At 36.1% G+C, this 11,622-nt stretch overlaps 1 protein-coding gene across 2 annotated transcripts in view; it reads right to left on the bottom strand.

The window, feature by feature from the left end:
• Positions 1-949: 949 nt before the first annotated feature.
• The window catches only part of crtc2 (CREB regulated transcription coactivator 2), a 12,497-nt gene continuing 1,824 nt past the window's right edge, over positions 950-11,622 (bottom strand). Inside the window, exons 2-15 of one of the 2 annotated variants that reach the window (XM_016283284.1) lie at positions 10,252-10,353; positions 10,030-10,122; positions 8,921-8,982; positions 8,690-8,758; positions 8,402-8,502; positions 7,225-7,295; positions 7,097-7,140; positions 6,827-7,017; positions 4,408-4,859; positions 3,492-3,797; positions 2,981-3,346; positions 2,851-2,907; positions 2,165-2,309; positions 950-1,917 (exon numbers count right to left, since the gene is read on the bottom strand). In XM_016283284.1, coding sequence (XP_016138770.1) covers positions 1,814-1,917; positions 2,165-2,309; positions 2,851-2,907; positions 2,981-3,346; positions 3,492-3,797; positions 4,408-4,859; positions 6,827-7,017; positions 7,097-7,140; positions 7,225-7,295; positions 8,402-8,502; positions 8,690-8,758; positions 8,921-8,982; positions 10,030-10,122; positions 10,252-10,353 — 2,163 coding nt within the window. In that variant the 3' untranslated portion in view covers positions 950-1,813. Of the gene's footprint in view, positions 1,918-2,164; positions 2,310-2,850; positions 2,908-2,980; positions 3,423-3,491; positions 3,798-4,407; positions 4,860-6,826; positions 7,018-7,096; positions 7,141-7,224; positions 7,296-8,401; positions 8,503-8,689; positions 8,759-8,920; positions 9,089-10,029; positions 10,123-10,251; positions 10,354-11,622 lie in introns of those variants that run through there. The other variant, XM_016283283.1, reaches the window with a different exon arrangement.

Below are 11,622 nucleotides of genomic sequence, written 5' to 3'. Positions count from 1 at the left end.
ATCTAGAAATGAGGTTAACTAGATTTGAAGTCCTATTACCCAGCTGAGTGCTACATCTTGCTTTATTTTTATATTAAAACGTATTTAAATAATTCAAATATAATATAATTTAATACTATATATAGAAAAACTTGAGTATAGTAAAATGGCAAATCTTACCTTCATCTTAGTTGTTACCATTCGTTGGGATGTTTTGAAAGACTGCAAGAACAGGCACTCACACAGCACAATCACAAAAACTCGAGCATACAATTGTACACATATAATATCCAGTGGTAAAAAATGTGCGCTAATAATCCAATACCAAAAACACAACAGTATTTGGGAAATGATGAAACATCTGCTTTTCAGTCACATACCAAAAGCACAATTCTCATCCTCATGTCCATTGGATATAGTGTGTATTCATTTAAACTGTCATTAAAATTAATATGGGCTTTAAGAATTATGAATTCTTGAATACGTACATTAGGTCTGAAAATCTACAAACAAACTGGGCTTTAATTCAAACTGGTGTGGAAGCTCCAAGGACTCTATGAACTATTGCCATTGTGCCTTTGGGTGAAAGCACTTAACCTCAGTTTGTTCCAGGGAGACTGTGAATTTTCTAAATTATTACTTTCTTACTAATTATTAAACAGCCACAATTATACACAAAGACATAATAAATATGGTGATAGCCATTTATTTTACAGTCCTGTTACTCATGTACATACTATGAACTATTACAATAACTAGGTACTAACCCTGAACCTAACTCTACCCCATGTAGTTACCTTATATTACTGGTACTTTCTTAGGTAGGTACACTGTAAGCACACTGTAAGTTAACATACTGTAAAATAATGTGCAACCAATATGGCTTTACTGTGAGGCTGGGCCTGGTGTAAACTAGTAAATCAGTCCTAAACGTTATAGTAACAATATCTGAAATAATTACGCTTAGAGGTATTAGTCCACTTTTTAATTGTAATACTTCTGGAATTTACAGATGGTGTTTTTGTTCATATTATGTTATTAATGCTGTCAGAAATGTAAATGTATTCTAATATGCATACTGTGAAAATATTTTTGATTTCACATTGAAGACAAATACTAAAAAACAACATGACCTCTACCAGAGAGTGACAAAGCAAAATTAATATGAAAATATAATAAAACTGCATTTTGAATATCTATGAAAGATGAAACTGCAACAAAATGATGATATAGAAATTCAAAGGCAGGCGTCTGTCAACGGTCAGTCACACTATAACATGCAAACAAATGGATATGGAATCTATAAATCCATGCATAACTAATTATACATAATTAGTTTTGATCTATATGTTAAAAAGTAAAATGTTAAAAATGTTTACTCTTTTGCCATCAAGACAACATTTTGATGAATTAAAGAAGTTAATTTAGGCCCTAAACTAGCCATATTTTCTTACATTTACACATTATACCAGTTATTCTATGCTATGAAATGTGAAAATATACATTTCCTAAACAACTCACACATGACTTCACCTCATGTATCTGTACATAAACAATCTATTTATTCTATTTATAATCAAATATAACCAAAAATGCATATTAAGGCACATAGACCTGCTATTTAGGACCTCTGTGTGCAAAACTATTTATTAAAAAATTATTTCCTGTTTGTTCCCTTATAGAACCTTTTAGCCAATTAATAGTTTACCTTCTATTTGACTCTAAAATTATTTTTCAATTCCATTGGCAAAAATATTCTCTTAATAGTGCACTTGTCCAAATGAATGTGTCATAACAACACACATGTTCATTTTGGTTCACTATTATGATACATTCATGGCCAACCTAAGTTACTGTCCAGACCGAACGTTTCTAAATCAAACTCCAAAACAGAGTCCGGCAGACTTGATATGTCCTGGTCCAGCCAGGATGAAGGGTCTGAAAAGGTGGAGAAACATGGTGAGAAATTTAAGTGAATGCTAGGAGAATCTCAAATTAAATATGATAAGACATACAGGCTATACACACTACAACTATATAAAGCCTACTGTATCATATTTAATACAAAAATCTGTTTCATTAAATCTAAAGATTTCTGTTCCACTTAAAAAACATGGACTTTTCGGACTATTGTTTCACATGTCAGGCTTGACATGGTTAAACTGGCTCCTCTTACATATCTTACCAGATAAGTTGATGTTGAACATATTTTGTGTCTCTCCAGCACTGTAGCTTTGATTCTGTGCTAGCAGTTCCTTGCTTTCTGCAGGTTCACAGTTCAGATCTGACACTCTACTGCCATCTACTGCATCCGTTTGAAGCACTCCAAGCTGCACAGAGAAAAGACATCTTCGAAGTCAGTCATAAATGCTAAATCTCTGCACAGCATCAGACCATACGTGACCCTGGAGCACAAACCAGTCTTAAGTCGCTGGGGTATATTTGTAGCAATAGCCAAAAATACATTGTATGGGTCAAAATGATAGATTTTTCTTTTATGCCAAAAATCATTAGGACATTAAGTAAAGATCATGTTCCATGAAGATATTTTGTAAATTTCCTACTGTATATATAAAAAAACTTAATTTTTGATTAGTAATATGCATTGCTAAGAACTTCATTTGGACAACTTTAAAGGCGATTCTCTCAATATTTCGATTTTTTTTGCACCCTGAGATTCCAGATTTTCAAATAGTTGTATCTCGGCCAAATAGTGTTCTATACATCAATGGAAAGCTTATTTATTCAGCTTTCAGATGATGCATAAATCTCAATTTCAAAAAAACTGACCCTTATGACTGGTTTTGTGGTCCAGGGTCACATATGGCCAAGACATGTGCAATCTGATGATTCATGAAACAAACAATGTACCTGCTGGGAAAGGGCCTTTGCCTGACTAGGGGTAAGATGTAAGCCAACATATGATTCCTGTAACAAAAAAGGTGTTTATTATCATAATTATTACGTCTGGCTTACATACTCTAATGCAAACTGGGTTCACCTTGTTCAGTTTAAAACTTTTATCCTGTAAACCCGGATTTGCTTCAGTAACTTCACTTTCCTTATAATGAGGGACCTTCGATCCCTTTCCGTGAGTCTCCTGGACAGTGACCTTAGATAGTAGTTTTGGTTCTTCTGGCATCTGCATACAGTATCTACGTTTCATTTGTGCATGTTGCAAGCCATGTGGGCCTGTTACATGATTCCAGTTTTTCTCCTGACCTAGAGAAGGGAAAGTTACAGGTTGATGTAGCTGTTGCTTTTGGTATTGGCCCTCTTGGCATGGCATCTGCCACTGGCCCGGACACTGGTACTGCTTCTCTGGTATCTGATGAGGCTGGAACTGTGTGTACAGTTGATGCTGCTGCTGCTGCTGGGAAACCGTTTGCTGTGAGATGTGTGGTTGGCGAGTCTGGGAATGATACAGTAACTGTTGATGATATTTAGCGTGCGGTTGGTATCTGATGAGGCTGGAACTGTGTGTACAGTTGATGCTGCTGCTGCTGGGAAACCGTTTGCTGTGAGATGTGTGGTTGGCGAGTCTGGGAATGATACAGTAACTGTTGATGATATTTAGCGTGCGGTTGTGAATGATGCTGCAGGGGCTGACTGTGTTTGTGAGTGTGGTGGTGTTGTGACTGGTGTTCATCTTGACTCCATTGTTCCATCTCTGGGATTGACTGATGCTGTGCCTCTGGCTGGAAATACTGCCGCATTGGCTGATGGGACAGTGGAGGAGCGGATCTGAAGTGCTGAGTGCAGGGATACGCTGGTGGCTTCGTCTCCTTCAGAACTTTGTTGGGGTTGAGGAGAGCACCCTGTGTGAAATATTCAATGCACATTAGAAACTGAATAATATTGAACAAGTAATAAAAGAAAAAATTATGACCAGGAAGATGAAAGTTTCTTTGGTCTTTCAGAAAGTTGATTCGGGGTATCTGCATGTTTGAAATGCATTTAAGTGAATGAAATGCAGCTTTTAATGCCAACTGACGAACTGCCGTGTTTAAGGCAGTTATTAACTAAAACTTAAAACAGTAAATCACATTTAGTCATTTAAATAAAGCTCAAATCAAATATAATAAAAAATATATATACATTAGATGAACAATAAAATAAATATTAGATAAATGTTGTAGTAAATTAATGGTAAATAGAAATAAAAAAAAAACTAAATCTAAAATAAAAAACTGAAAATAAAAAAGCTAATTCAAATATATTTATAATTATTATTTATATATTTTATATTATTTCTGCCTTGTGTTGTGTCATGACTCATTATATATAGTAAATTACTTTGTACTAAAACTTTTTATGGCCTTAAATTAATAAGTGAATTTAAGAAATTAAAAGTTAAAAGTTAAAAATTTTATATTTTTTAAGAAACCCTGTGAGCAAACATGATAATCAACAATGCTCATATCTTGCCTGGGATACAGAAGACATGGTTGGAGACAGTGTGGGTGAGAACTGCTTTGGATGCTGCCAGCGGGACTCGCCGCCGCTGGGCACAATGAGTGGGCTGAGCTGGGCTCTCTTGCGTGATGTGGCGGCATGGGTGTGGCCTGTTACACGTGGAGAACCAGAGAGAGAAGAAGAGGAGCAGGAGCGAGAGCCGCCGATTCCGCTGCTGTGGCTGCAGAGGCTGGCAGATGATTGGACGGACTGGTTACTCAGTGAAGAGCTACTGAGGGAGGACTGCAGGGACTGGTTACTGAGCGATGACTGCAGGGAAGAGTTGCTAAGTGACAGACGTAAAGAAGTGGAGCTGAGAGAGCTGGGCAGGGAGTGGCTGCTAAGACAGGTCTGGATGTTGGGATTGCTGAGTGAAGACTGGAGCAAAGGATTACTTAAAGATGCCTGAAGAGATGAGGACAGACCTAAAAGACAAAATTATGAGGAAGCTTTAGTATTTTTTTATTTATCTGCATTATAATTTTTTTTTTTTCAGAATGCTAAAACCTAGTTTATTTCCAAGTTTAAATTAGATTTTGAATTTCAGATTTTCAATGTGGTCTCAGACATTTGGAGTACACTGTATGATACAAAATTGGTGAATTTAAATTAAACACTAGTTTTACACAATATTTACTCAAAATCACAAATATTGGCTGATTTATCGGTTCATATATCGGTCATTTACCGATCTGTAAGCACTACATTAATGCAAGGGTTTTCAACCTGGGGTCCAGTCATTTTATTATTATAATTATTAATATACTATTAGACTATTAGATGTTGTCAAAAATTTGCATCCAAATTGTTTTAAAAAAATGACTACATGTATCATGTATTATATTATTTTAAAACTCTTCATTTTAAACTAAAGTATTATTTTATTATTTGCAAATTAAAAATGTTTCTATACAACAAGCTTCTTAATACAGTAAAAAAGTACATCTTTTTCAATTAATATTTACATTTGTTTGGCTTTAGTACATAGAAGCTTGTTTTTTCAACACTACAAATTAATATTTATACATGAAAATACACAGCTGCTTTTATATTTTAGGATGGAAAGTCCATTACAAAATGATTATCATATTTGGGGGTCCTAGGCATCAAAAAGTGAAAACCCTCTGCATTAATGTTATTCAAACATTGCCAGATCCTGAAACCAGAGCATGTGAGCGGAGCGGAGTGTGAGCGGAGCGGGGAGCGGAGTGGTAATATTTCCTTAAGAGCGCAGAGCGCCTTTCTGAAGATTCCGCTCCGCTCGCTCAAAATGCTCAGCCCAGAATGCCGTTTGGTGATTTGCTTGTTCGAGATCGAGAATCTGTAGAGATCGAGAATAGTAGAGCAGTTATGGAGTTCAGATATTGTTTCAATGAAGTTGCAAGCCTTATACATAAATGTAAAGTAAAAATCAAAGTTAAGAATGAGCAGGGAGAAGAAACTGAGAGGGAGTTCGTGGAGACTGTTAAAGTTAGTACAGGTTCATATTGATTACAGAAAGCACGAAGATGTATACAAACATGGTGCAGCAAAAGGTGAGCTAATTACATACCATAATAAATGAATAAACAGGTAGGCTAAGGTTATATTCAGTTGTACGGAGCCCCGATCATGACATGCAGACAAAATCAAAGCCACGACTTTAGAATAGGCTAGTTCTCTTTTATGCTAGGACTACATTATGGCCACGAATTAAGAATTAATTTTTTCGTTTAGTCTAAATTAGGGCCACGAATTAAGAATTAATTTTTTAGTTTAGTCTAAATTATGGCCACGAATGAAGTATTCATTCTCTTATTTAGGCTTAGCTGCCACGAATTCATTCGTTCGTTAATTCGTTCATTCCCTATAGTAGGCCTAAATCGTGGAACGAATTATTATATTTCATAATTACTTATTAAAATGATTATTGCTTAAACTTAATAATAAATGTAAAAAAGAATAAAACCTACTGATGTCGTAGAAACGAATTGTTAATTTGAATTATATTCGGAGCTCCGTAGTTATTAAATAATCTCAGTTAAACTGTAGACCTAAGCTAACACACAGCTGTATATAGGCCTAAATACAGAACTACAGAGTACAGAAGATATTAGCCTACACCACTTAGGCCTATTAAAATATTAATAAAAAAAATAACTGACCCGAAACAATAGGTAGTCCTACAGAATGTAGGCTAGATATAGGCAGCAGTAATTTATAATCTAATATAATGCACGCCAATTTGTTTTTTACAGAACGGAGCAGGATCTGAGCGGGAATTGGTTTACGGTGAGCGTGAGCGGAATATTAACGGAGCGCTTGCTTGGGCGGTTAGAGCGACTGAGTGGAGTGCACGTCCATAGAGCGTCACACCGCTCCGCTTCGCTCACATGCTCTGCCTGAAACATACCTGGTAAATTAAAGTCAGCCATAATGTCAGTGTTGCTCAGTTGCTCCGCACCGCTGTGGGGCTCAGAATCCTGGCCTACAGGAAGAGGAGAAGGCAGGTGGAGGCTGGAGAGGTCTGGAAGAGAGCCGCTCGTACTGAGGGCCGACGGGACAGGGAGGGACGATATCTGATGATCGGGCAATGGGAAGTTGCTGGAGAGACAGCAAACACACATTGTTTAAAAAAGAAAAACTGAAATAGCTTAATGACTAGGACTAAAAAGAAACTTACTGAGCAACAGATGTTTCACATCCTGATGATCCCATTGAGGATAACTACGAAAGAAGGTATGAGCCTTGCTTTATCAAAGTGTTTAACAACAATTCATCAGTGTAATATGAATGAGGCAGAATAAATACCTTCTTTAGTTTGGGAGATTGTGTCTCCTCTTGAATATTTTCTTCAATCAGTGGTGCAGGATGTGCAAACCCTTAAAGAATCAGTTTAATTTAAAATAAGCATGTACTTTAAAACAAAATACCAATATTCTCATGTTATATTAATATCTGAAACAATCGTATCTTTGTCGTATCTGTTTGACTGCACTTATACTGACATTCAAATGTTTGGAGTTGGTTTTTTAAAGGGGTCATATGATGCGATTTCAAGTTTTCCTTTCTCTTTGGAGTGTAAAAGCTGTTTGTGAATAGATAAGATCCCTAAAGTTGCAAAGACTAAAGTCTCAAACCCAAAGAGATATTCCTTATAAAAGTTAAGACTCGTCCACGACCTCCTAAAACGCCTCGTTCTAACACGCCCCCACATGTCTACCTCACTATGTGGGAAGATCTGCATAACGCCGCCCAAATGTTCACGCAAAGAAAGAAGGCGGAACTTTTATTCTCGCTGTAGTATTGTTGCTGCTGCAGCCGCCATGTCGTGAAGACGCTGTGTGTTTTGTTGTGAAAGCGAAACTACTTTGTTTGGGCTTCCAAAAGAGGACACAACTAGAAATCAGTGGTTAAGTTGTATTTACAACACTGTTCCAGAACAGTTCAACCCAAATATTCAGATGTGTGCAGCGCATTTTATTAAGGACTGTTTCCTGATCCTGGTAGAGTAGCCTACAATGCCGGTTTTCTGGCAAATAATGCTGACTCACAGTCTGTAAGTACGTTTTCATATTTAAAGGATTTGCCACTGATGATTCAAATGCGAGTTTTGAGCAGTGTAGAGTAGCGCTTGTAGTTTGTCATTTCTCCGATCCCAAATGCAGACAGGGTTTTATGTTTACACGGCGCGATGCAAAAATAATGTTCTTTTTTAGCAACATCATATGACCCCTTTAAAAACGTTTTTCAAATAAGTTTGTTATGCTCACCAAGGCATTGATTTGATTAAAAACAGTAATATTAGGAAATAATATTACAATTTAAATTAACAGTTTTTTATTTTAATATACTTAAAAAGTATTTTATTCAGTTATTTATTATTAAGTTATTTATTAAAATTTCATTAACATTTCTATTATAATATATTTTAATATGTAATTAATTCCTTTTTAATTAAAAGCAACATTGCAACAGTTAAACTCACCATGGTGTCTGGATTGAGGGTTCAGGGTCTGGACAGATTTCGGGTGGCCATGCAGCTGGGTGTTTCGCACACTGGTGTGGAGGGCTGAGTCAGAGTTGGTTCTGTGAGGATGAACAGAATAAGAAATGAAGTGTGCGAAAACAGGGTGATGTGGGAATCTAAATCTTCCAGAATAAAAATGTTCATCCCCAATTAGGGAGATCAACGGGTTCAACGAATACAATTATTGTATGCGCATTATGCACAATCAGCAGTCTGAACACTCATGAGTTCTGAACTTCTGTTTACCTATTAAGAGCTGTCAGAGGAAGACGGACCATCTGGCTCTTCTCAGTGGCAGAACAACTGGACCAGTTTCTGCTTGGACACAAGCAATCATTTATTAAAGTACTGGCACAAACAAAAGATCAGGGAGTTACATCTGATGGTAACTTCATTGTGAAAATGACATGATTGTTTAGCACCAAATGTAATGGGGTGATCGTGATAGATTTGAGAACACTTTATTTCAAATCTTACCTTCTCCAGGTAGGACCTCGAGGAGGAGAGAGGCGAGTAGAGAGATAGGGAGCACTATCAAACTGTAAAATGAAGTTAAGGCTTAAGTTAAGAATTCTACAACTGTTCATGATTACTATGTAAGCATTTTAAATGTTTATTTTTTTTTAGATTATTAGGGTTCAAAATTTTAAGGTTAGTAAGAATGTTTTTTTTTTTTTTTTTAAAGATTACTCTAATGCTCTCCAAGGCTACATTTATTTTATTTTTATTTTTTGTTGTTGAAAATATAGAACAGTAATATTGTTAACTATTATTACAAATAACTGTTTTCTATTTTAATATCTTTTAAAATGAATTTGTTATTTTCAGCAGTCATTACTTACAGTCTTTTGTGTCACATGATCCTTCAGAAATTCTAATTATTACTGGGAGATTTTTTTTTAATTCTTTGATGAATGGAAAGTTTAAAACAGGGGTGCACAAACTCGGTCCTGGAGGGCCGGTGTCCTGCAGAGTTTAGCTCCAACTTGCCTCAACACACCTGCCGGGAAGTTTCTAGCATGCCTATAAGAGCTTGATTAGCTGGTTCAGGCATGTTTAATTGGGGTTGGAGCTAAACTCTGCAGGACACCGGCCCTCCAGGACCGAGTTTGGGCACCCCTGGTTTAAAAGAACAGGATTTATTTGAAATATAAATATTTTTTAATATTCTAAATGTCTTTACAGATCAATTTAATATGTCCTTGCTGAACAAAAGTATTCATTTCTTTATATATATATATTTTTTAAATCATACTAACCCCAAATGTCTGATCAGTAGCATACTTACTACTGAACAAATATTTCCCAAAAATATTATAATGCCATTAAATGAAAAACATAAGAAAAAAAAAATTTGTGTGGCTTTTCCTGCCCTGCGAATCATAAATTTTTTGATTATGGTAGAATTGATCATTATTAAACATAACTGTTCTTTGTATACAATTACTGTTGTGTCTGTTATCAGTACAATACAAGACTAAAGCAACACAGTTATAAAGATTAGAGTTGTAGCGTTTCAATATTCCTTTCATACTACTACAAACATGAATCTGTAAGACTATCAGCCATTTTTAAAGTGGGGATACATGTCTCCTGTGCAGCCTGCCAAGAGGACTGGGCTGGACATCTCTGTACTCTTCATCTGCCTCTAGGAGCTGCTGGGTGAGATAACTTGGGTACTGTAAATAGAAAAAAAGCAAATCAAATGAAATTCATTCAAACAAAAATCTTGAATTAGTTTTCTGCTCGTTTCTCCTTTATTTAAAATGATAGGATAATAATACGGAAAAACAATCAAAATCGCACACCTGGGTCTCTGTGGAGCATCTTGAAATCTGATTGACATTTGGCAGCGATCCTCCATAGTACGGGACCAAGTCTCCGGTTTGCTGAATTCTCTCAGCCTGAACCTGAAGAGGGAGCGGAAGCCCAATAATAGTAACAATAATAGCCATCCAACACGGAGCTAAACACAAATCTCATCTGACTCTCTCCCAGACTGCCTTACCCTCAGGGGAACTGTCTGTTGCATCATAATTTAAAACAGACATTGTACCTGGGATTTACAGATCCCTCAGTCTGCAACACTAATGTCAAACAGACCCTAGAAGAGTGACTGGCAAAGCTATTTATGTGCATTGACATAATCTATGTGGACCTCTGAATCACAAGTCCATATACAGATGGTAAAATACTTCCTAAGTCCTATTTAGTCCCAACACATTTATCATGACCTTCTGATTTTAAAGGGTCTAAAAAACGTATATGAAAGTACATCACGTCTTATAGCTTTTCAAACAGCTGTTGATCGAGTTACATGGCCAATTCAGATGTCTGTGTGCAAGCTCCATAAAACATCATAATTCAGTTACAACTACCATATTTAGTACATAAAATATTTCAAGGGTCTATTGTTATGCATTATGAAGATTGCCGTCTCATAAAAGTCATGATCACGTGTAAACAGGGCCCTGTTTTTAATAAGTAACTGATTGATTTACATTATGCAAGCATTTGAAGTAACATTAGATCAAACCAAGTAAAAGAACAAAGAAATATGCATTTATTTACAGATTATTATTTCTTCTTCCCCACAATTGCCTGATGTAATTGTTACTTTATTGATTGCAACTTTCTGTTGGATCTTATGAACCAAGTTGGTCCATAGTTGGTTATCCAGTTAAAAATCTGTCCAGGAATAAGATACACATTTTTTATTGTTATTAATATTTTTAAAAAGGCATGCACCTATGCTCATTTAGCTGGGAAAAACGAGGTTAATATGTACCAAGAGAGCCGTTCCCAAACATAACTGTTTAAGTGTTTATAATAGTTTTTTTTAAACTTTCTTATTGGTTTTTTGTTTGTGAAATCGAACTTCCCTGTACCGAAAGCTGTCCAGTTGTCAGGAATCAATAAAACAGATACTAATAAGACAAATAACATTTGAAAGTTGAATCACTTCCTTCCGCTGTAAACACATTATAACGGAATAATCCAGGTCAAATATATGACAACTGTCGTAAATGAGCCCGACGTGTCTTGAACTGAGTTAGACTCACCCTGATGGAAGTAATGTCCATCATAACCTCTCGGAAAGCGGCTGTGTCTTCAGCCTGTCGCTGGTTGTGCAGGGCTATTTTCTCGCTGAATTTACGCGGATTGCAGCTTCCAGGCGC

This window comes from Sinocyclocheilus grahami, unplaced genomic scaffold, assembly GCF_001515645.1.
Source record: "Sinocyclocheilus grahami isolate Dianchi unplaced genomic scaffold, SAMN03320097.WGS_v1.1 scaffold173.1, whole genome shotgun sequence".
Lineage (NCBI taxonomy): Eukaryota > Metazoa > Chordata > Actinopteri > Cypriniformes > Cyprinidae > Sinocyclocheilus > Sinocyclocheilus grahami.
Note: the sequence above shows the minus strand (reverse complement) of the source record. Positions and strands in the feature narration are given on the sequence as shown.